The 25,467-nt window shown below is 42.9% G+C and overlaps 1 protein-coding gene across 1 annotated transcript in view; it reads left to right on the forward strand.

The window, feature by feature from the left end:
- Positions 1-1,479: 1,479 nt before the first annotated feature.
- The window catches only part of lekr1 (Leucine-, glutamate- and lysine-rich protein 1), a 91,597-nt gene continuing 67,609 nt past the window's right edge, over positions 1,480-25,467 (forward strand). The window contains exons 1-2 of the mRNA XM_084949892.1: positions 1,480-1,563; positions 4,266-4,348. Of these exons, the coding sequence (XP_084806018.1) occupies positions 1,560-1,563; positions 4,266-4,348 (87 nt within the window). The 5' untranslated portion in view covers positions 1,480-1,559. The remainder of the gene's footprint in view (positions 1,564-4,265; positions 4,349-25,467) is intronic.

The raw sequence follows: 25,467 nt of genomic DNA on the forward strand, positions 1-25,467 counted from the left end.
CCAGTTAACTTTGGCTGGGTTCAATTAGCAGATCAGCTCCTGTAGATGGACAGTTATGGCAGTGTTTAAATACACGTGAAGCAATAACTCGTGACGTGACAAAGGACTCAGCTGTGGTCACTTTGTGCTCTTGTGCTTATTTTCATGCCCTTGCCATGGGGGGTATTTGGGGATTTGGTCAGTAGCAGAGACAAAGAGGAGGTGCGTCTTCTGTCTCCCCATTTTTGTTACGGTAGGGTGAGAGGTTTATTGTCTCTGCTTGAGTACATCCTTTCCCGCTTTTGTCACGATCACCACTCGTCCCCCCCGCCCACTTTCTTTCTGCTGCCGAGGCAGATAAACAGGCACGGAAGGGAGGTAGGCTAGACTTGAGTGGGCGAATGCAATTTGCATCAGAGCGACTGAGTCTGCACGATTCATTGATGGGTCCATAAATAGTGCGGCACGCATCCCAAATAAAATCAGACCAGGGATCTCACCCTGCCTCACGCTCTCAATCTCTATTAGGAAAGGCGACATTCACAATTTTCCATCAGTCACGGGGAAAAAATACAAAGATGACAGCAATGATGTCCCAGGATAAGGCGCAAATGTAGGTCCAATGACATTTGTTAACCATTTACTACTATGAAACAATGTGTCCTGTAAAAGCCGACCCCCTGCGGGAATGTCTGGCCGCTATTTCGCATTAGTTCTGAGGCAATGAACTACATGCACACATCCCAAACAGCGCATGGAGTGTGTGACCTGTGCATGTGAGCAGGAAAAGCTCGGATAATGTGACTTCACGGCACTGTGCGTGTCGCTGTTTTACACACAATAACTCAAATATGTCCTTTAAAAGTGACCCATTACATCTATGGTCTCAGATTAGGCCTACATGAGGGGATCAACGCCGGTGTCGCCTTCCTGTGTGGTGCTAATGAGTGAAGGCAGCTTCGTGTGGTAACTAGGTTAAAGTTTGTAATTGAATCACACACAGTATCAGCTTCTTTTCTTTTCTTTTTTTTTTTTTTTGCCAAACTTGCCCATGTGAAACATGACACAGCTGGTCTGTTTATGCATTTAATATTTGTGTATTTTTTTATTGTAGTCATAATTGCTTTAGTAATAAACTTATGTATTATGCTGATATAATTTTATTTGAAAATATACCCATGTATACATAATAAGTATGGTTATGGTTAAAACTAACTAAAAGTACCCCATGTGCCTTCAGCACACTCCAGCTGCCCAAAACATGGACAAAGCAGTTGCCTTAAGTGTTGCTCAAGAGGTTAAAACAAAGCTGCCATAGCAACAAAGCAAACGGTTTCACAAATAAGTAACCGCTTCAAACGTGGTAGTGCGTGTCAAATGAAACAAAGGTCTCCAAGGTGGCTGCTTTTATTTTGGTAGACGATCGAGTATCCGGTGCTCGCGCTGGCTAACGTCGTGGGGATCTTTGGACGTTCTACGTGTAGTTACGTCGTAGCCATAGCAACAGCCAGCGCGTGGCTCGCGCAAGTTAAACTTGTTAATGCCTTGTTGTTATTTTTACCTATTTTTCAGGCCAGATAATGGGTAGGTAGCAGTTTGTTCTTTACTTCTTTACATAGTCGACACATAAAAAAGTAACAAGGCTGTACATTCGTTTAACCCCAGTTAATTAGACCGAAGAAGAAGCGCACTGATTTGTTTCTAGTGTTAAGAGTTTTTTTTTTCTTTTTTATATTAGCCTTAGTTAATTATTCTCTTTGACTCATGTCCTTCTGTTTTTTTTAAATTACACTTTGTGACATACTGAAATTAAAAAGTAGCTAGCTGCATTCTGTACACAGCGGCTAAACACATCGCTAAGGTGATCCAGCGTTTAGATATGTGTCTGCCTTCATTAGTAATGCATGCTCAGGGCTGTCCAGTTTTTAATATTTTATTCAGATTCATTATGTTATAGACGTGTCTTCGCGCCAGCTGCTGCAGGAATACAACATGGTGTTGTGTTTTGGGGGGGTCGTGGGAAAGCTGCAGAATAAGTTTTAGGTCTACGAGAACCTCTGAAATCTCATTCAAAACCTCCTTACACCTCTGCAGATTTGGATGTTTTTCAATCATGTACACATGCAGTTTGACGCTGTATTTACCAGACAGCACGGGCATATATTTGTCATATATTGTACAACTATTACAGACTTCATGCTGCTATACTTCTTAAGCAGACAGTAGTCTTGGTGGATTATTAAAACACAGTTATATAATCTCACCGTGCATCCTTCATGATGATGATGGCTGAAGGCACATTTTCTTTCGCAGTAAAATCCTTTTTTTTTTAATGGCCCTTGATGCTTGTCTTTGTGTTATTTAAGCCCCCTGTGAGCCCTGTTGACTTTTTGTGTTTCTGTGTATGTTTCCTCTCACGATTCAAGGCTTACACCCATGCTGAATAGATGAGTTTATGAACAGCTTGCCTCTCTCACATTAGATTGATTAATAGTCCAATCAGGGCTAAAGCAGGCAAAATGTCACAGGGGAACGGTTGTCATGCAAAATCGGCCTTTTATATCTGTGTCCACGAAAAAGGGTAGGCTGGCTTAATGCTGTCACAGGGCGTCACTAATTTATCTGTGTTGTGTGAGCCAGTGATTGAGGATCTCTGCTGTGTTTTAAATGCAAAGCCTAAAGCCAGTAGGGGCGCAATCAGGATATTAGCGTGCGTGAGCATGAAGCCTGGTCTTTGATTGGATTGGGTTTATGTGTCTGCATTGCCGTGAGAGTGTGAAAGACACAGAGGGAGTACTCGTGCTTGTTTACATGCGAATGATTGAAGGTTTTAGCGGGTGCATTGGGGCCAAACTGTCTGTCTTTGCATGACTTCATGGATTACTTGCAGTTGTTGATGTTTGTCTGTCTGTTTGCATTGTGCTGCTGGCCAAATCCTTTGTGTCTGTGCTGTACGTTTTCCCATACGTCTTCTCATTCAATATCTGCCAATGACCCGCAAAGTGCATTTAATGTGTGGCACATAGCAGGTCATCTGATGGGAGCGACCTCTGGGTCTGAGTTAGCCAGAGGTATCTAATTTGAGGTCAAGTGTTGGATTGGTGTGTTCCGTTCCCCTCACTAATGGCAAGCCGATAGATAAATGCCCTAAAAGCGTGCACTCGCACATAGACAGAGGCCTGGTTACGCTTGTGTTGCTGTTCTCCTCATGCGACCTTCTGCATCCATTCCCGCATGACTGACTTTATCTCAGTGGCGTCTATTACACAACAAGGAAAAGACCTTATCTGGGACTGTAGCAATTACACAAACTGAGAGCACAAGGCAGACAAATAATTGTTCTCTTGCATTACACCTATATATCACCTTCATCCTTAATAAACCATGACACACAGCACAGAAAGTTATTAGAGCCTTGCTTTTTTGCAAAGTCCCCAGGCTTGAAAATTGAAAGAGTTTGCAGTCGAGGACAGGCAAGTGTTTGGCTGTGAAGTCAAAATACCTCCAGCGGCAAAAAGCTGCTACGGTCTCTTAGCTTAATGCTGTAATCTGAACTGATTAATCTACTGAATAGAGTGTACCACAAATGGGTTTAATATGGTGGACATCACGCTAAGGGATTTGCCCTTACATTAACCTTAGAGGCAAAGTGCTATTCATTCAGTTTCAGTTTAAAAGTACCACCCACTTTTATGCTGAAAACAGCAGCCAAAATGCAGAAGCAGTGTGTGAAAAACTAACTACACCCCATGATTCAGTGACTTTTAGAACCACTTTTATCAGCAATACCTTAAAATAATTTTTTTCTGTATGATTTTCTCACTTTCTCACAGCTTTGTGCAGAAATTTTGGTCCACTTTTCTTTATAACATTGCTTCAGTTAATTGTCTTGTTCATCTGAGGTTGTACTCACCTAATTTTAAGACCTGATTTTTATGCCCCAATACATAAAAAACAGAAGTGAAAGAAGGTGTACTTTCTTTTCACTTTGCCTGGAATAGCCCCATAAAAAAACTCCAAAAAACTATCTTTCCATTAAAAGCTTTACTTGACCAACAAAATTGCTCACAAACAATTTTTTAAATCTATTAGTCATCCAGAAATGTATTCTTATGTACCAATTTGCTTCTGTTCTCTGTTGAATCGCAGCTTGCATTGATTATTTTGGGCTCCTGGTCAAAAGAAGCAATTTCAAAATGCCATCTATCCGATGTTATATAAATGGTTTGATTACTTTATTCTCTTGAAAGTGAAAGACTAACTAAGCTAATTCTGCTTGTTTCTAGGAGACCAGGAGGTGGAGGAGAAAGAAATAAGCACGGACCTTCACAGTCCTCTGATCTACCCTTTGCCTGAAGAGATTCAAAAGGTAGGCACTACTTTGAAAGTTCCTGGAGGCCCTTCCTGATTATTTTGGTTAGAATTATATCTGAACACACAGATTCTAGTCTTAACAAAGCAAAATTAAGTCATTTTCATTCTATACATGTGTTTAGTTTGGACCGTACTATACCTTTTAAAGCACCATGTTAATGAAACACCATCTTGAAACCACATATGTTGTTAACAAACGTGCTTCTTTTCGCAACTCAGAAATGTAGATGTGTTGAAATTACATTTGTTGCAATGTGAGGTGTGCTTCGTCGCTGCACCCTCTCCATATGCTGCACTAATCCATATAATTTGAATAAGAAATGGAACAATGCTTCCTCTTGTAATCTTCCATCTGTTTTAACGTAAAGCTCGCTCTCAGTAACACGGCAACGGCAGCGTGTTGCTTTGTCTCCTTGTCAATGTGAGGTGGCGGTTGCATTTTCCCATATGATATGCCATATGGTATGAATATTAATGATCAGGGAATCTTGCTTGTTTTTCCTTTTTAACCACGAATCACATTACAGTGGGGGAAATAATTATTTGACCCGCTGCTGAATTTGTGAATTCTGAAGGGGAAAGAAATGAAAGAAATCTCTTCCAAAGAAATCAAGAGTTTCTAAATTCTATGGCAGTTTCATTTTAATGGAGAGAGACAGAATATCAAACAAAGATTTGGAAAAAAAAACCCAAACATAAAAGTTATAAAGTGATTAGCATGTCATTTAGAGAAAAGTGTATTTGATACCCAAGTAAAAAAAAAATTAGTACTTGGTGGAGAAACCCTTGTTGGCAAGCACAGTGGTAAGATTTTCCTTGTTGTTGGTCACCAGGTTTGCACGTCTCAGGAGGGATTTTAGGTTTCTTGGCTACTGCTTGGCAACTCGAAACTTCAGCTCCTTCCACGGATTTTCTATAGGATTGAGGTCTGGAGACTGTTAGGCCACTCCATGACCTTAATGTGCTTCTTCTTTAGCCACTCCTTTGTTGCCTCGGATCATTGTCATGCCGGAAGACACATCCACGACATGTCTTCAGTGTTTTGGTTGAGGGAAGGAGGATTTCAACCAAGATTTTATGTACACGGCCCCATCCATTGGCCCAGATGCAGGGAGGTCGTCCTGTACCCGTAGCAGAAAAACAGGCTCAAAGCATAACGTTTCCACCTCCGTGCTTGACTGTGGGGATGGTGTTCTTTTGGTCACACTCAGGATTTCTCTTCTTTCTCCCAAGCCTTTTCTGATCCTATAACCTCATCATTTAGATGTTCACTGGCAAACTTAAGACAGGCCTGTACTTGTGCCTTATTTAGTAGGGGACCTTGTGGGGACTGCATGATTTCAGTCCATTACAGCGTAGTGTTTTACCAACAGTGTCCTTGATGACCCAGCTCCCAGCTGCCTTCAGATCATTAACAAACTCCCCCTGTGCAGTTTTGGTCTGATCCACCACCTTTCTCATAGTCATCTTCACACCACAATAGTGCCCAGCAGACTGTTCACAAAGCTGAGGGATCTGGGAATCTGTTGGACTTCGTCACTGGCAGAACTCAGGTGGTGAGGGTGGGTAGATGCGTCTCTAACAGCATCACCATCAACACAGGAGCACCACAGGGATGTGTCCTCCCGCCACTGCTCTACTCCCTCTACACTTCAGACTGTGTGGCCACCCACGGCTCCAACACCATTGTGAAGTTTGCTGACGACACAGTGGTGTTGGGCGCCATCTCCAACAACGATGAGGCGGCCTACATGGATGAAGTGAAGAATCTGACATCATGATGCCAGGACAACCATCTCCAGCTGAACGTTGGCAAGACCAAGGAGCTGGTGGTGGACTTCAGAAGGAGTCAGCACAGAGACTACAAGCCCATTATCATCAATGGAGCTCCAGTGGAGAGGGTGCAGTCCTTCAAGTATCTCAGTGTCCACATCTCCTCAGACCTGACATGGGCTGCCCACATTCAGGTCCAGACCAAAAAGGCTAGGCAGCGCCTGTACCACCTACGACAACTGAGGAAGTTCAGGGTCTCTCCAGAGATCCTCAGGATTTTCTATACAGGCGCTGTGGAGAGCATCCTCACACAGAACATCACATCCTGGTTTGGGAACAGCTGTGTTAAGGACCAAAAAGCCCTTCAGAGATTGATCCATACAGCAGAACACTGCTGCAGGATTGCTCTCCCCCCGCTTCAGGACACCTACACCAGGAGATGCCAGACTAGAGCAGCGCAGATACTGAAGGACCCGTCCCATCCTGGCAATAAACTGTTCCAACTTCTGCAGTCCGGTAGAAGGTTCCGCATCATCTGGGCAAGGACAGAGAGACTCAAGAGGAGCTTCTATCCCCAAGCCATCCGGGCCCAAAACCAAACATTTCACTGTGTGTTATACTTGTATAACTATGCATGTGACGAATAAAGAACCTTGAACCTTGAACCTTGAACACCATGAGGCAAGTCTTGTATGAAGCCAAATTTTCCAGTGACAATAGTATCGTTAGTATCCTTACAGCCAGCAGGTGGTTAATAATGATGGGGACCTTTGAAACTGTCTTTCTGTATCTGTAGATCTCAAAAGTCTACGGAGCTTGACAATACATCTTTGTCTTTGTCTGTCTGCGTGTGTACTATACCCTTGCTTTCGCTGCCTAGGGTTGGGCGTATAATCTTAAGACACTATCATGATTTTGATTAAAACTGTATTCCTGGCATACAAGGTTTTTCTTTTTCCCATTTGCATTCCTATCCATTGAATGCATTAATTATCACTTCATCAAACAGATTCTGATGTGACTCATCATGCGAACGGTTTAGTTAGGTGATGGTGGGATACGTGGGATGTTGCGCCTCTGCTCTTTCTCTCTGAAATAACTGAGACACTCAGTTTTTTGAGGTAATACTTCCACAGTAAACTTAACAGTGCAGTTTCAGATTTGGGGATGTGGACTATTTTTGTTAATGTTGTTAATAATATGAAACTTTAAAAACACACTGAAACTTAAAAGGTGCCATATGATATGCTTCATCCCCGTTTGTTTTTCTTATTATCTCACACTCTTGTTGCAGTAAATCTGGATTATCTTTCAGTATGTTACATTTGTCATTTATGACCCATTTATGTAGGCTGATCCAGTGTAGCAAGCGCAAAGTAGTAAAAAGTCCCTGTGTGTGTGCGCACTTCTCTCTGCTGTTGCTTTGCTTCTTCTTTGTTGTTGCACTTCCTCTGTCTGCTGCTGTCTAGTAATTACTGGAATATGCTATGGCTTAGAACAATACACTCCCTGGTTTAATGTAATGGTGGCCATTCCATCCCCGAGTTCATAAAAAGGTCCCATAGTGTCCCCCAGCAGACTCCCATAAACACCTTCATTCATTCACATCCCCCGTCTGTCTCTCTGCTTGCTGAGAGTCAAATGGGAATCCATTCTGTTATTGATTTCTGTGGCAGGTACCTACCATCCATTTCTGTCCTTCTGTGTATGATTTGTCACAGGGGGCATGTGATAACCAGACATGGAGCAAAGGCCTGAAAGAAAGGGGCATTAACATAATCTAATGCATGACTGGAGAAGGAGACTCATTTTTGCCCCTTTGATTTAGTCTTCCTCCTTTCCTGTGTTCCTGCCTCTGTCATGTACTCAGATTCCAATAGATCTGTGAAATAGAGGACATTCTGGGCTTAGCCCCCCACCCCGCACACCCCCCAATGGGTGCACTTCAGTACCATTTATTGGAGGCTTAGGCAGCCAGGGTCGAGCGAAGAGCACAAAAACCACAGAGGTCGTGTGTGTTGCATGAGCAAAGCTGTGGGCAGCACCATGTGTGCTGGTTGGCGTGGGAGGCAAAGAGGAGGTGGTGTACTAACAGGAACATTTAAGTGCTGTTAATCCTGGTGTGCTGGGAGAGGGCTGCCTGTGAGCTTTAATGGTGGGCTGCTGTTTTACACACACACTCTCACACACACACACACACACCTACGTCATGCCTCTCACCCACGCACTCAGGCACTGAAACAAATACTTTCACTTAACTTTCATGCCAACAGTATGTTTATTGTGAGGGATGCAGGTGATGAAATGCAGCCACAGGTTCACAGTCATTAAAGCCTCACATTTCAGGACAGGACATAGTGCAACATCACCAACTATCAATACAGTTTTCATGCACATGTAGGCTTTCTCCTGCTCTCTTATTTTATTATTATTTTATTTAAGCTGTTCATTCTTTTAACTTTGTGCTTTCCTCTGTATTGATTATTTTAGTGAGCCTCATTGAATACCAAGGCAACAGTACCAACCATCCTTTAAACAAAGCAGAACCTTTGTTGACCGATTTATATCTCTGCGGTTGGCAGTTTTTTTTCAAGAGAAACTAAAATTTGGTATTTGTACTTTCACTCAAACATGCTGAGAACGCATGCTGCTGCTTTGCAGTTTCACCTTGTGTCATGTGAACGCAGTCACACTTCCCTTCAGTCTCGTTCTTTGTCTTTCTCAAGGACACATCAGTAATCATTATTCATGGAGCAGATAACACTGCCCCCCTTTTTCCATTGCTGGTCATAGAATTGAAAATCAATTCACACCTAACTGTCTAAGCTGATGATCAGACTGCTGTTGGCATGTTTCTACAGGTACCAGTGAAAACATTATTCAATTTGAGGACTCAGATGGTAAAGCTCTAAAATGCAATGGTATCCTTTTAGTCTGTCATAAGATAAAAATATATACATTGCTGACCAAATTTATATTTTTTGCAAATTAAAAAAACAACCAAAAAAGTAAAAAACAAATAAGCAAACTACCATGCCTTACTGTGCAGTTCTTTAAATGAGTGCTTGAGGCTGACACTATAAACTATGATAGAGGAAAACAATGATTATATGCTATATAAATGCATATAATCATGCATTTATATAGCAAAATGGTTATGCCACAGTCGCACTGAACAAACAGTGGCTGGAGATCACAGCAAGGCCAAAATTAGTGTCACTGTGTGCAATGGATTTTGTGACACTTACCTATGAAGTGTTTTTGCCAACTTATTACTGTGATGCCTGTATATAAGTTGGGAAAAATGCAAACATGTTGCTGCTTGCACACACAGAAATTCATGTAAAGAACAATTGCAATCACGCATCTCCCTGCTTTCCTGGGTGTTCGGCTGCTAGTCTGTCCTTCACATCTTCCCTGCCACCAGCGTCTAGACCCCGGGAAGTCCTGTCCTAAATCCTATCACCGCTTGGAGTCTAATTGCCTAATACATTAATTGATTTCTATTGATCTCAATAAGACATGTCCATTTCTTCCAAATGATTAACCCTCATCGAATTATTTACATTCAGAGTCCAGCTGGAACCTGATTTGAAATAGAAATTCAGAAAGTCCCCCGCAAATAGTGACATCATTGCTGCAGGATGGCAGTTTAACTCTATAATGACATAGGTGCTTAGCAATCTTACTATTATATAGAAATAACTAGAATGCAACTATTTGGTAGCCAGTTGACTTGAGTCCCTGTTGCAAAGAAATGTGTCATAGATGAGTTCTGCTCTTCATCGTAGACTGACTCGGATCGATTACAACATGTTGGCAATCTGTCTGTGTTTATAAATTTAAAGCAATTATTTGCAAACCTTTACAAATCTGTCTGAGAGTGATTGCAATCAGTCTGAGACACATTGTTGCTGTTTAGAGACAGGTTGCCTCCCGCAAGGCAATCACCTATCAATTGAAAATCAGCACCCAGAGGCTAAGAGTGTTGTACGATGAAGTTGTGGGGGACCAGCTGCTTACAGCCACCAATTAAAATCAGTTATGAATTTTTAAAAATTCAGTTCAATCACTAATCATCAGTTTTCTTGTTTTATCTTATTTTTAGTTTAATGTGCCATTAACTAGCTTCTTTAACTAACTTCTTCATGACCAATGATGTTTTTTTTAAATAAGTTGCTTTTTTAAATTGTATTAAGACTTAAAGTTATAAGGGGCCTTATAGTTGGTAGCTATCTGTAAGCTAATTTGAGCCACTGACCTCTGAACAGCATTTGCCACATTTTCGTTGTTATTATCTCTTAAATGTCATGGATTGTCGTGTGGTTAAATGCCACAGACTGTGCCCAAGTCTTATTAAAGTAAATTCTAGTATAAGTATTAATTACAGCTAATAGATCTGTACCATGCACCCATATTATGAATGGTTGTTGTGTTAGCTGATGACTCACCACTTTACTCTCTTGTCTAATTGCAGTTGCTTCTTGACTGCAGCCAAAATGCTTAAAACTGGGTTAAAAATGGCATATGGGTATTTTATAGACAGTCTATATTTTTATTGGGCCCTTTTGCTTCAGGATCTTCTCCTTTGCTAACACAGTGACACAGCATAATTCTTTGTCCTGTACTGCCCCCAAAACTCACAACAAAGTCTTTTCACTCTCTCCTTGCTTGTCAGGACTTTTCTTTATTCTCCAAGATGCCAAAGTGACACTTTAACTTAGAAGAGTGCTCCTCGTTTCTTGGCATAGTTTTCAGACATATTTGGCCTAGAAGGATGAGCTGTTTTCAGCGCAGCATCCGGCAGAGTACACCACAGTCTTTTTATGCAACAGCAGAGCACCACTTGTTCTCCATTAGCTGCTTACACCACCTATTTATTTCTCTGAGACGACCTCAAACACACACAGTGTAACAGGACAAAACGTTCATCTTCTGAAGAGAGGGAAGCATAGTGAGAAAGAGATACAGAGAGGAAGCAAAAAAAAAAAAAACAATTAGAGAAGCAAGGGACATTACTTGGTGTTAACTTCAGAAATGTTGTGGTCTGTGAAGAGCCGTGAAGCAAAAACAGGTCGAGTCGTTCACTTTATGTGAGCAAGTGAGATGAGCGAAAGATGGTCTTTTTGTCTTTTCATCAGAGGAAGTCAGTGCAGAGAGTGACATCAGAAAGATGCAAAGTTAAAAAACTCTTTCGCTCATATATTTATATAGAGAGAGACCCACATATCTGCATGTATGTTGATTCCTTTCAAATCACAACACACACTTTCTCAACAAAACAGGAGATCCTAAACAAAACATTGGTGCTTAAAAGTGCAAAGCTAGTGACACATCATTATATCCGGGTACAGAGCAAAGATCAAATGTAAACACAAAAGTAACTTAGGCAGTTTTTCTCCTGGAAAGTGTAATTATAAAATAACTGCTTTAAAGTTTTTTTTGAATGATAACTAAAGTAACTTAACCCTATAACTCTTATCACATAGTAATACCAAAAAGTAATACCTGGGATGTTGTATTTTGGGTCAAGCTTTTTAACCAGCAGCTTAACGTTCTACTTTTCCACCATGTGACCCCATCAGTAATTTCCATCTACTGTCCCTGTCGTATGGAGCACAATTAGTGAATGCTAGTGGAGTCATTAGTTTACTTGGTTTGCACATCACTGGCTGCTAGCATCTCCTCCTCTGTAGCCTGGTTTTCCTCGTTGCTGGTTGCTGAAGTAGCTCCTCTTTAGGTGCTAAATAATGGGAAGCTGAAATGTGGCTCCTGCTCCCAGATATGCCCTGGGCTGTTGCATGCAACATAAATGTGGGTCGTCATAGCAATGATATCACCAAATGACATTTTTATATCACATACAAATTTATGTGCCATATTGTGATATATGCATATATATCCTATTGCAAAGATGGGAGGGTCCTGTGGCTGCAACGCAACCCCAAATCACCAACCCTCCACCACCAGGCTTGATAGTTGTTATGAGGTGTTTGTGCTGACATGGATTATGTCCAGACATGGCCAAATATCTCCACTTTTGTCTTGTCTGTCCAAAGAACATTGTTCCAGGAGTCTTGTGTGAGAAGTGCAAATGAACCATACTTGTTCAGTTTTTTTCTAATTCTACCTTCACGAACTTTGACATTTAACACACTAATTGACATCTGTAGAGTCTGAGATGTAGCTTTTGTTTGTTTTTTTTACAGTTTCTCTGGGCATTGCACGGTTTAATCTTGAGGGTGAATTTGTTGGGTCGTCGTCGGCTGCTGGGAAGATTGAAAAGTCTCTTGACCGTTTTCCACTTAGAATGTCAGGCTACAGATTGTTTGGAGATGGACTTGTAACCCTTCCCAGATTGATGGGGAACAGCAATTGCCTCTCTAGGTTCCCTGCCTTTTCTTGTTAGCATTGTGTTAACACACGCATGAATGCTTCAGGCTAGCAAAGTGATCAATCAAGTGCATTTGATTAGCAGCAGCCGGGTTCTGCTTACTCTCTTAATTCCTATGTAATCAGTGAGGGTTTACTTAGTTATTCACATGACTGGATAGAGTCATGTGAATAACTTTGTTTTTCATATGACTATTCTTAAATAAGACAGTAACAGTGTTTTTTTACACATTAATGTACAAGTAAATGTAAAAATGATGGTATTTTATTCTTATTTTAATCATTTGGGACAAAGTGTTTTCCTCAATCACTTTTTCACTCTTTATTTTTTTGTTTAAATGTTTTCCTGCATTCACATTGTGTAATTGATGAAGCCCCTGTTTCCCATGTAGGATTACTAGTCTGCAGATACAGAGCTGCTGATGTCATTAACTGTAATCGGAGTCCATGTTGTGACCATACGCCCTCTGCGTTCATAGGAGAGAAAATAAGATCACCGTTATTACGTGGCAGCTTTATCTTTATTACATATGGGAAGACTGAGTATTAGCAAACCTGAAAAGAAGTTTCTCCATGGTCTCTACCTACTCCACTTTTGCATGAGTGCATTTTTTTCTTCTTTGTTTTTTTGGCCCACACACTGAAATAAAGCTTGTGTATATATTATTAATGTCTTAATCTTGGTCTGCAAGCGCTATTACAGGAAAAACTGTTAAGACTGGGCCGTGATGCTTAGATTTTAGGCAATGAAAAATACAAGTTGTTATCTTCTTAATTCTAAAAGTGCAAATTTGCTACATTTAATTGTTTTTATGGCCTGAGTAATGAAAAATTTTAACATCCAAGTGCTTTCATCCAACATCTTTCTCTGGGTTTATTGTTATAGATGCCCAGGTTCAGATCAAAGTCATAAAGCCTCTGCCTTGTCCTATCCTTTGACTGTCCTGCTGAGGGCTTTCAGCTGCTCTTGTTCTGCTTCCACTCAGCCATCCATATTTAATGTGAGCATGGCAAAGTATTCCAGACAAAAAGGAGGAGAGGAGACACAGTCCCCATGTCTGAGTAAATTACACCATGCTACACATCTCTCCTTTTTTGTGTTGTTCTCTGTCTGTCTTTTCTTTTTCACGTATCCTCCCCCCGAATAAATGGTAGTTTGAACCCCAAAACACTCCTCCCTCAATAATATTTCAGGAGGTCATTGGCTAATGGTAGCACATGTGTTGTCTGTTCGCTATAATCATTATAACCCCTCCCCCCCCCCCCCCTTAACAAAATTCCTCCTTCTTTCTCCTTCTGGCTGTTTTTTTGTTCCTGTTCCACCCTCACCTCTCATGCCCCCTTTTCAGTCTGTTTTTGTAAATCTAGGAGAAGACAGAAAGATTAAGACAGAAAGACAGAGGGGGGAGAGGGAAATGTTTCATCAGTTCAATGCTTATCTGCTGTAATGACTGAGAAACAGCAGGGGGATTATTGTGCAATATTGTCACGGGTGTTGTCAGGGTACCGGGTAATACAAAGTGACAATATTGCATGATAACCTGCAGTTCATTACGAGGTCACTGCTGCTATTAGGAAGGAGTTGGTCGTGAAGGATGCACACACATTATTGTACATTATTAATTGTTGTATATGTTTGTATTTGCTTGCGTCTTTATTCCTGTTTGGTAAAACACCCCAACTTCCTTGGAGGTCAAGTCACGAGTCAAGTTGCATCTGAGCATAAGGGTGACAGGATCAAAGACTTCTTTTGCACCGATTTTTCAACAGAGAAGTTTGCTCGTATAAAAAATTATTTTCTCTATGTTTGCCGACTGTTTTCGCCGCTTACAGTTAATTAATAGCGTGTTTTCTGGGTGCTTTCAACTAAATAATTATGGCAGATCCCATTAACTGAGGGATTTTCTCGTGAACATTCATTAACTTCGACATTCTGCTTTTCTCAGAAGGTGATGGTGATCCAGCCAAGCTCAGAACCTCTCTGTCTCAGTCATTCACGCGCATAGATTTTCTTTTCGGATTCAGCGAAGTGCTAAACGCTGCAGACAAAACACTTGTTTTCACTGGCTGGAGAAGGTGAAATGAGGCTGCATTTGCTGCGCTCCGTTGACTGCCATCGGTTCAGACAGACAGTCATTCAACCCAGTTTAAACTGCAAATGAAGGACACAAAATTAGGATAAGTAGGAAGATGCACGTCACCAAAAAAAATTGAAAACAGACACAGATACACAGGAAGGGCAGACACACACAACTCAGTCGGCGTTACCTCCTTTAGCCCCTCTCCACTGACTGCGCCCTGCCATGTCGTGCCGAGCCGTGTGTTGTGATGTGTGGCCTAGTGGGGCTAACGGAAGCACATGTGTTGTCTGCTAACTCTGATTAACGTAACAGACTACAATGCCTCTTCTCTCTCTGGCTCGTTTTGCTCTCTGGCTTGCCCGGCTGTCCTGTCTCCACCTCCTGTGTCTGGACTGTGTCTGGGTTTCAAAACTCTCAGAAGACAAACCAAATCATCAGATCCTCTTGGCTTGATTGTACTGGTGTCATATAATTACAGTGCACTGTAGTCTATAGTGTAAGCAATCAAAAGGTTAAATCATACAATAGTTATAAAGCGCAGGGCCTAGGACAGTTTTTGGAGAGTTATTATCACTCTCAGGAGATTTCCTGTCTCACAATCAGCTCTTGAAAGGCTCAACTTGTTGTAAAGGCAACAGGTCTGTATGTGCAACAATGTAATATTTATGACCATTTGATGTGCAAGAATGTCCATTATGGAATGGTAAATGAAACTCAAATATAAAAGCTGATAAAAACTGTGAGTTATAGACCTTCTTCTTATCATTATTTTTTGGTCTTCAACCTGCACATGTTACATGTTAGTAAGCTCATAATATTGTAATTAGTTTGACAGTCGTTAAACCACTTCATCAGGTGATGACCTCCATCTTGGACTGGTGTGAAACAGCGAAAGTGAGAATTAGTACCAAGTGTGAGGCCATGCTTCAGGAAAAAAGCAGGAAAAAAGTGGAGTTCCCACTCCAGGTCAGGAATGAGTGGTTGCCCCCAGGTGGAGGAGTTTAACTGTTTCACAAGTGAGGGGAGAGTGCCGGACGGATTGGTGCTTCATTGACACTGTTCTGTGTTCCTGCACCTTGAAAAGAGCCAACTGAGGTGATTCTGGCATCTAATCAGGATGCCTTCTGGGCTTAGGTGAGATGTTTTGGGTGTGTCCTACCAGAATGGGGCCCCAGGATTGAATCATTCAGCTGTTTCGGGAACACCTTGATCCAACAGCCAAGGTGGAGGAGGCTTAACTTTTCTAGAAGTGCTAGAAGATGGATGGAAAGCCACCTAGCTACACTGAAAGCTAAGCACTGAGTCACTTCAAAAAAAGCAGAGTGATTAACTCCCACACAGCCAAAGTCTTCAAACAGGCACACAAGCAGAGCAAAATGAACACAGCTAGACCTCTGCCCGCTGTCTGCTCCTCGAGCTATGGGTTTTGTTGTGTGCCGTGCCGTGCCATGCCATGCCGTGCTGTGCCTCACCCAGTGTTTGTATGTGACGTGATGCGTGGCCGAGCGCCGGTCGAGGGGAGCCATAGGTGATTCTTTCCCTGCCGCTGCCCTTTCCCTGCCTCCACCCAATGGAACACGTGAGATAGTCAGCTAGGCGGACAGGAAAAGGAGGGTCAGGAAGGAGAAGACAGCAATCCTAGACAGCATCCCCCTGTGAGCCCCACTATATTATCTTTCCTCTGTATTTATTTTTACAACCTGAGAAGTACCCCTCCAACACATATTTCAAACCTCTCCTTCCTTCCTTTGTCTCCTCTACTGACTTTTCCCTGATGCATTTGTGACCGTTGCTGATCATTTCAACCTCTCTTGCCTATGTACACACATCTGTGTGTGTAGGGGTGAGTGACTGCGGATTCCTCAATGTTAATCTTCCATATAGGCACACACAATCCAGATACTGACCCCTAATCTTTGACCCTATTTAGTGAGGGGATTCAGCATTTCTGATTTGCTGTGGTGCACATTTTGCTGAAGTGATCACAGTTATCCTGTGATGGAATATTTTTATCCTGATGGGAATGGTCTCATCCAGGTTTACAGTGTCCTCGCGTTACTGATTGCTTTTGAAAGTATGAAAATGATGGGAATCATGTGCTATGGCCTTTGAGGTCACCAGGTCTTTGATTTATTTTAATTTGTCCCTTGCTATGCTTTCATTCATCCACTCTGCAGATCCCCCCCCTTCCCTGGTCCTTCTGGTCACTCTCTTTTCTCCTCTCTGCTATTCACAGCTCCCAACCCCCCTTTGTGCCTTGTGACTGCTACCACCCCTCCCTTCTTGCTTTTCCACACACATACAAACACACACACACACACACGCACACACACACACGTAAGCTGAAATAGAAGAAGATATTCATTCACCGAGGCATGCACATGAGTGCGATGGTCGAAGAAGTAGGAAATATTCATGCACATGTCCACATCTACACTCACACACTCACTTAAAAACACACACGCACTACTCATGTGATGTGTACGGTGCGCCACGGGGTCCAGATGAGTGGAATCTCAGTGTTGGCTCTCGCTACACTGAGCGCCACAGGGGGTCTTTATCGTCGCGAAAATCAACAAAGCTGCAGTCACGAAGTGCCGCCTTGATCCCACTCGCACACAATCAGGAACACCATGCACACCAGCGACGGACAAACAAAAAACTAAAAAGGAAAAAAAGAAAAATTCGAAACACAGAAAAACAAAAAAACAAAAAACGTGCTCACACGCACAAAAAAAGTGACATAGCTCTGAAATTCCCCCAGACATTCTCATATTGTCATGCGAAAAAAGAAGAGCACAGCAGGGCAGTGTTTTCTTTAAAGTACACACACTCCACAAGCACCCTCATAATGTCACCGCCCAAAAAAGAAAATAATTAAAAAAAAATTAGGAATAAAAAACCCACAAAAAAAACCCCCATGGGTAAGTCCCTTAACTACTTAATCCCTTCTTTAAATGCTTGCGTGATCTGCCATGTCTGTGATTTCACAGACGGACAGCGGCAGAAGCACAATGAAGTGCCAGATTAGCAGATAGCAGAGAGAAAGCATTTGTTAGATTGAAAGAGCGAGAGAGAGAATTGGAAAGCGAAAGCGTTTTGAAGGATACAGGTACACTTGCCTTTGTTTTTTTCCTCTAAATCCATCGCCCTTCATCATATCACTTGATTAAATCTAATCCTAATGCCTCTAATCCCCTGAGCACCCCCCCAGCCCACCCTCTAAAAAATGCTTAAGTGCCTTGTACCCCAAAATGACATTTCTAGTATGACATCTCTTTCACTATTCTCTGATTTCTGCCCCTTTATGTATGTGCATGTGGGTTATATATTACCTTCCAAAATTACACAACAGGGTACGTGGCTTTCAAGTACTGAGGATTAGTGGAAAATAAACTGTTTAGTCTGTCTGTCTGTGAATATCTGCAGTGGCCTGCTACAAATCTCTGTTTCTGTGCACTGTGAGCAACCTGCACGCTGCACCAAAAGTGTTGGCCTTACTTGACAAATATAAAAATAGGAAAAAACACGATTTTCTTTTTTTTGGGGGGGGGTCAGATTTTGGCTAAGATGATATGGAATGGTATTAGTGTCTGTCTAAGTACTATGAAATTGCAGTACGACAGCCAAAGTTATATTTAAGGTTTAAGAAGACCAAAACAAGCTTGTCTAAGCCTTTTAAAGAGTCTGTTGTCTGCTGCTTAAGAGACAGATCACATTCTAGGTTTCCTAAAAACGAAATTTCAAAATACATGAAAAATGTATGTTTTTTGTGTTAATTATTGTGGAACGCAAAAATCAGAGTAATCTAGTGATCGTTAAAACGTGTTCAAAATTTAATACTGACGATCATTCATCTCATAAATCACGACTGTCGCATCAATATCAAAATTTGCAGTATTTCACAGCGCTATTATGTGTGACAGCAGACAGAGGTACACACTGCTGTGTATGTGTGCTCAGTGCATGGGGCTTTTTGTGTGTGTAAGTAGCTGCATGCCTGTTGGGCCAGTTTTGGTCACGGAAAGCATGCTTGGGTGTGTGAATGAACACGAGGGGGTATGCTGTGTCCATGTGTGCGTATCTGATGTCTGCATGTGTGTACGTGCGCAACATGAAGGGTCCGTGTTCGTGGCAGTGACCCACTTCTGGTGTTTTGACGAGCCAGATGGGTCACGGCAGCTGTAGCTTAGGAAGCAGAGTTGGCCTAGGGAGATGAGCAGGAAGAGAGTGAGGGAAAGGACAGTAGTTTGGGAGGAGGAAGAAAGAGGCAAGGACAAAGTGGAAGGAAAACTGGAATAAAATGTCAGGAAAAGGAATGCCGGAGTGGCTGTAAAAGGAGACAAGAGTTTGATCTTTTTATTAACAATATACGCAGTGAAAAAGTAAAATTATTAACAAGATAGAAGAAAGGAGAAGAAGGGAATTTTTCCTTCCCACTGTTGCCAAGTGCTTGCTCATCGGTGTCACATGATTGTGCTAATGTAAGATTTTTACCTTACAATATAAAACACCACTAGGCCACTATTTTTGTGATTTGGTGCCATATAAATAAAACTGAATTGAATTGAATTTATGTTTCTGCTGTCTGCATGATTACAATGACAATTGCACAGAAACACACGCATGCAGACAGTCAGAAAGTCATCACGTACATTAATTATGCTTCTTGTCCTGGAAAGACACTAACCACACACACAGAACGACCCCCACCCTGTTGTTTCCACTGGAACCCCAGCCCAACTAAGTGTTTCACATCAGGGGAGAAGTAATAGCACCATGTTTAATTGATGGAATATAGAGGAATTCTGGCAATAAGAGGGACTGTAAACGTGTTGCAAGTCACATAACACAGGCTACAGTCTTTATACCTAATAGTTGTGGAGACAACCCGTACATTCAGTTAAAGTATAAGTGATCAGTCAGTAGTTACTGACTGAGGACTGAGACAGACACACAAACACTTACATAGCTACAGCGCTGCCAATGCACCCTGAGGCAGTAATGCATGGTTTGCATAATTTTGAACGTTATGTAGGCTGACTAACAATCTCTCTCAGAGCAGATATGTATTAAACATACATATAAAACACATGGTTCATTGCCTGAGTAATTAAACCAATGTGGTAGAAGTTTAAGAGCCTTATGTGGTCTGAAATCTAATGTTTTAAACCACTTTGGCAACAGTCCAGCATGCTAATGGAGTCAATCAAGGGACAGAATGAAAGGGAGATAAGAGCGAGAGAGAGAGGGAGCTGTGTTGTGTGCACTGGAGGACAAAGAGGTCTGGTGTGTAGAAGAGAAGCATCGGCTGCTGGCATGAAACATTCAAAGGGCAACACGACCTTTCTCCCCTTCCCCCTCACTCCCTCACTTTTCCCTTTCTTTTTCTGTCACTCCGCAGTTTTAATGTGTCGCCTTTCTTTCTTTTTCTCCTCCTGTCAGGTGTTTCTCCAGGCGTCCGTGCCCATGCCCAGCATAGTAGTCATGTGCGAGCGTGTGGAGAGGTTAGGTTTTTTTTTTTTGCCATTTGAGCACTAAGTGAACGTGTCAGTGCCCAGGGCAAGGGGTCTCCCCGCGGGCCTGAACTCAGTCACGGGAGCACACAACCCACTGGTGGTGCAGACATTCTGCCCTCAGGGTGTGTATAAATGTGTGCGTGTGTGTGTGTGTGGTTGTTAATGGCGAGTGATTGTGTAAGTTTCCTGTTGGCCTGTAAATGCTTATATGACTAAATTTGCCTTTGTATGTGCCGGCCTATCTCTGCATCCTTTGTGTATACCATGTACATGCTTGTGCTTGTATCAGGGTCGGTTTTAACGTGTCCGTTTGTTTTGTCAATGGCTGCCTCCGCCTTTCATCTGCCTCCGTGCGTGCAGAATGTGTTTTAGGCTGTTTGAGCAGTGTGAGAAAGCGTCTGTGTGTGTGTTTGTGTACGTGTGTGTGTGTGTCTGAAACCATGGAGGAGGCACAATTCAGCCCTCAGGTCACTTAAACAGTGTGTATTGCCCCCTTGTTGTCTGTCTTCATGGCTACGTCATCATGGCTGGCATAAAGAACTCTCTCACCACACCCACCCTCCCACATGCACGCTCAAACGCACACAAATTTACATGCATAAGCATTTTCCAACAAAATATAAACCATACTCTCTCTCACACACACACACACTTAGTAGTCTTTGCTGTATCTATGCCTGCAGGAACCACAAGGACATCTGCACAGTAAACACTAAACCCCCCTGAGTCTCAGTCCCAAATATTGCTCACAGTTGCACGCTCTAACTCTCCCCGGATCTCCCTGTCTCTCTCGCTCTAACAAATACACTCACAAATAGATAATAGGCCTGATTCTCCAGAGTGCATTCTGTGGCAATATAATGTAATAGGTTGTCATCTTGTGGAGCTTTTTCTCCATCCACCCACACAATACACTCCCCCCCTCTCTCTTTCTTTTCTGCCTTCTTTGTTTCTTTTTTCCCCCGTCACCCTGTTTGTAGACCTTGATCAGGCCAAACATCCAACAATAGGAACTTTAAAATAACATTTAGTGAGCCCATTAAGGGCACTCCTTAGTAATTTCAAGCATCCAAAAGCACGGGGGATCGTGTGAAGCTAATACGTGAACATACTTTGCTTAAAATATTTAGGAGTGGGAATTAACAAGTGTGTGTATAGCAACGTAATACTGTTAGATGGTGACTATTGCAAACATTATACCAACTATATGTCAGCTGATTTAAGTTTCTGGATCAGCTTCAGTAGCAACAGTAGAGCTGTGCCCTCAGCCTTCAGGATTGCTGTGTTATTAATCGCTGAGGATAATGAGCGCATACAAAGTGATCTTCTAATTGTCTGTCTGTGTGTCGTGGCTGCTGAAAGACCGACTCCCGCTGCCTTGATGACATGAGGCAGATGCAATCTGCACCTTTACCTGATATGGATTGACAAGGTGCTAACACAGAGCAGGAGCACTCTGATAGGTGGGCACAGAAAGAGAAAGTTGATTGTGGCGGCTGCAGAGACAGAGAAACAGGGCCTATCTTGATTAACCTGTCACCTGTCAATCATTTGTCATGTGACAAGCACTTTGCCACGTTGGTGTGTTTTCTTTCAATCATGCCGATTACCCTCGTATTCCCTTTGACTTCTGTCTTAACTGTAAAGAAGAAAGAAACACAAGGCACAGAGGAAGCAAGAGATAACAGGACTGGAGATCATTTAATTAAACCCTTCTCAGTGTCTTTCAGGACTTTGAAGCAATGTCTTCCATTCTTTTGATCTCTGTCCTATTGACTGTCTTTTCATGTTTAGTATCTTTGCATGTCTTTAGACGTGTTTGTAGATCATCTCAAAGGACAAGTAATGGAATTTCTAGACACTATTTGAAAGCTGTCTATAGTCATGTGAAGAAGACAGTTTTTGGCAGGACTCTGTACAGTCCTGCTAAAAACTAAGCACACTTTTAAGCTTGTAGAAGCTTCTTTATTGGCAAAAACTTTTTATCAGCCTCTCACATCTTTTTGAAGGACCAGTCTTCTTTAAAATGCAGCTTTAGTTCAATGAGGTTTCTGCATATTTGTTGATGCACAGCTCTCTTAAGGTCCTATGAAGGTATTTTAATCAGGTTGATGCCTGGACTTTGGACCATTGCAACACCTTGATTCTTTTCTTTTTCAGTCATTTTGCTGTAGATTTTTTGCTGTGCTTGTATTTGTCTTGATGCATCACCCAGTTTCAGGCCAGTCTTTAGCTCTTGGACAGATGGCATCATATTTGACTCTAAAATACTTCCTTGCGGCAAAGAAGGTGCATAAGAAATACAGCAAACTGTCCATACCTGAGGCCTTGGAAACTGCCAAGCAAAGACTCACAGCCTTGGCCAGCCGCTTGAGGAGGTACACCAGAGAGATAGAAGGCAGGAGAATAAACCAGCTGTTCTCCACAGAACCAGCAAAGGTGTACTCTCAGTGGCAAGGGAACAATAAGAGAACAGCACCACCAAGGCTGGAGACGGAGCAATACTGGAAGAGCATATGGGAGAAGGACGCAACCCATAACGGCAATGCTCAGTGGCTAGTGGATCTGAGGGCAGACCATAGCGACCTCCCTGAACAGGGACCAGTAACCATCACAGTGGCAGATATCCAAGAAAGGGTCTCCAGTATGAAGAGTTGGACAGCACCAGGGCCCGACATGGTTCACGCCTACTGGCTGAAGAAGCTGACTGCACTCCACAAGCGTCTGGCAGCACAAATGAACCAGCTGCTAGTTAACGAGAGACACCCGGAATGGCTAACCGAAGGTCGAACGGTCCTGATCCCCAAGGACCCCAAGAAGGGACCGGTCCCATCCAACTACCGACCAATAACCTGCCTCAGTACTACATGGAAGCTCCTGTCAGGCATCATATCGGCTAAGATGAACAGGCACATGGGTCAATACATGAGTGGGGCACAGAAAGGGATTGGCAAGAATACCAGAGGTGCAAAACACCAGCTACTGGTAGACAGAACAGTCAGCCGAGACTGCAAGACCAGACTGACCAACCTGTGCACTGCCTGGATTGATTACAAGAAGGCCTATGACTCAATGCCCCACAGCTGGATCCTGGAATGCTTAGAATTGTACAAGATCAACAGGACCCTAAGAGCCTTCATCAGGAACTCAATGGGGATGTGGCGTACAACACTAGAGGCCAACTCCAAGCCCATAGCACAAGTCACCATCAAGTGCGGGATCTACCAAGGAGATGCTCTGTCCCCACTGCTGTTCTGCATAGGCCTGAACCCCCTCAGTGAGATCATTAACAAGACTGGCTACGGATACCGACTACGGAACGGAGCAGTTGTCAGCCACCTCCTGTACATGGATGACATCAAGCTGTATGCCAAGAGTGAACGAGACATCGATTCACTGATCCACACTACCAGGCTATACAGCAATGACATTGGAATGTCGTTCGGACTGGAGAAGTGTAGTCGAATGGTAACGAAGAGAGGGAAGGTAGTCAGAACTGAGGGGATTGAACTACCAGAAGGCAACATTGCAGACATAGAGGACAGTTACAAGTACCTGGGGATCCCGCAGGCGAATGGGAACCATGAAGAGGCCGCTAGAAAGGCTGCAACCACCAAGTACCTGCAGAGGGTCAGGCAAGTCCTGAGGAGTCAGCTGAACGGTAAGAACAAGATCCGGGCCATCAACACCTACGCCCTGCCCGTGATCAGGTACCCTGCTGGGGTAATAGGCTGGCCAAAGGAGGAGATAGAAGCCACTGACATAAAGACAAGAAAGCTCCTTACCATGCATGGAGGGTTTCACCCCAAGTCCAGCACCCTGAGGCTGTACGCTAAGCGGAAGGAAGAGGGCCGGGGACTGGTGAGTGTCAGCACCACAGTCCAGGATGAGACAACGAACATCCAAGAATACATTGGGAAGATGGCCCCAACTGACCGAGTGCTCAGTGAATACCTCAGGCAGCAGAAACCCAAGAAAGAGGAGGGAGACGAGGAACCATCATGGAAGGACAGGGCCCTGCACGGTATGTACCACCGGCAGATAGAGGAGGTGGCTGACATCCAGAAATCCTACCAGTGGCTGGACAAAGCTGGACTGAAAGACAGCACAGAGGCACTAATCATGGCAGCACAAGAACAAGCTCTGAGTACAAGATCCATAGAGGCTGGGGTCTAACACACCAGGCAAGACCCCAGGTGCAGGCTGTGTAAAGATGCTCCAGAGACAATCCAGCACATAACAGCAGGGTGCAAGATGCTAGCAGGCAAGGCATACATGGAACGCCATAACCAAGTGGCCGGCATAGTGTACAGGAACATCTGTGCCGAGTATAACCTGGAAGTCCCGAGGTCAAAATGGGAGATGCCCCCAAGGGTGGTGGAGAATGACCGAGCTAAGATCCTGTGGGACTTCCAGATACAGACGGACAAAATGGTGGTGGCTAACCAACCGGACATAGTGGTGGTAGACAAACAGAAGAAGACGGCCGTAGTGATCGATGTAGCGGTTCCGAATGACAGCAATATCAGGAAGAAGGAACACGAGAAGCTGGAGAAATACCAAGGGCTCAGAGAAGAGCTCGAGAGGATGTGGAGGGTGAAGGTGACGGTGGTCCCCGTGGTAATCGGAGCACTAGGTGCGGTGACTCCCAAGCTAGGCGAGTGGCTCCAGCAGATCCCGGGAACAACATCGGAGATCTCTGTCCAGAAGAGCGCAGTCCTAGGAACAGCTAAGATACTGCGCAGGACCCTCAAGCTCCCAGGCCTCTGGTAGAGGACCCGAGCTTGAAGGATAAACCGCCCGCAGGGGCGAGATGGGTGTTATATATATATATATATATATACATATACATATATATAAAATAAATAATAATAAAGGTTTGCTTGCCCTGCAGTCATACTTTAACATAATTTTTCAAAATACACACAACCAGTGAAAATATATTGTTTCAAATGTCCTGTTTCACCCCTTAAATGTTTATTACTTTACTTTTTTTCTCCTTTCCTCTGTCATGCTCTGGAAAGGAGGAGTTGAATAAAATGAGTCTGAAATAAAATAACCACTGCCATGTACTTGTGGGTCTTGTGTTAAAATTGGGGAAAGGTCACGGGGTTCTTAAAACAAATGGGTTAGTTCACTTGTGAAGCAAGAATCTCCACAGTAATCCCTGTGAACGATAGATGTCTAAATGTGTCATTGCAATCACAAAACCACTAAAATATCACAAATAAATGTGAACACCAAATTTCATGGTCATTACTTCTAGATAGTGAAAGTGCTCTCAAACTAATAGATCGTCAAATGGGTAAAAGCAATTACTTAACCTTTGAGACTTGACCAAAATAATC

The sequence above is a fragment of the Perissodus microlepis genome, chromosome 14, assembly GCF_051167445.1.
Source record: "Perissodus microlepis isolate ML-2025 ecotype Zambia chromosome 14, ASM5116744v1, whole genome shotgun sequence".
Classification (NCBI taxonomy): domain Eukaryota; kingdom Metazoa; phylum Chordata; class Actinopteri; order Cichliformes; family Cichlidae; genus Perissodus; species Perissodus microlepis.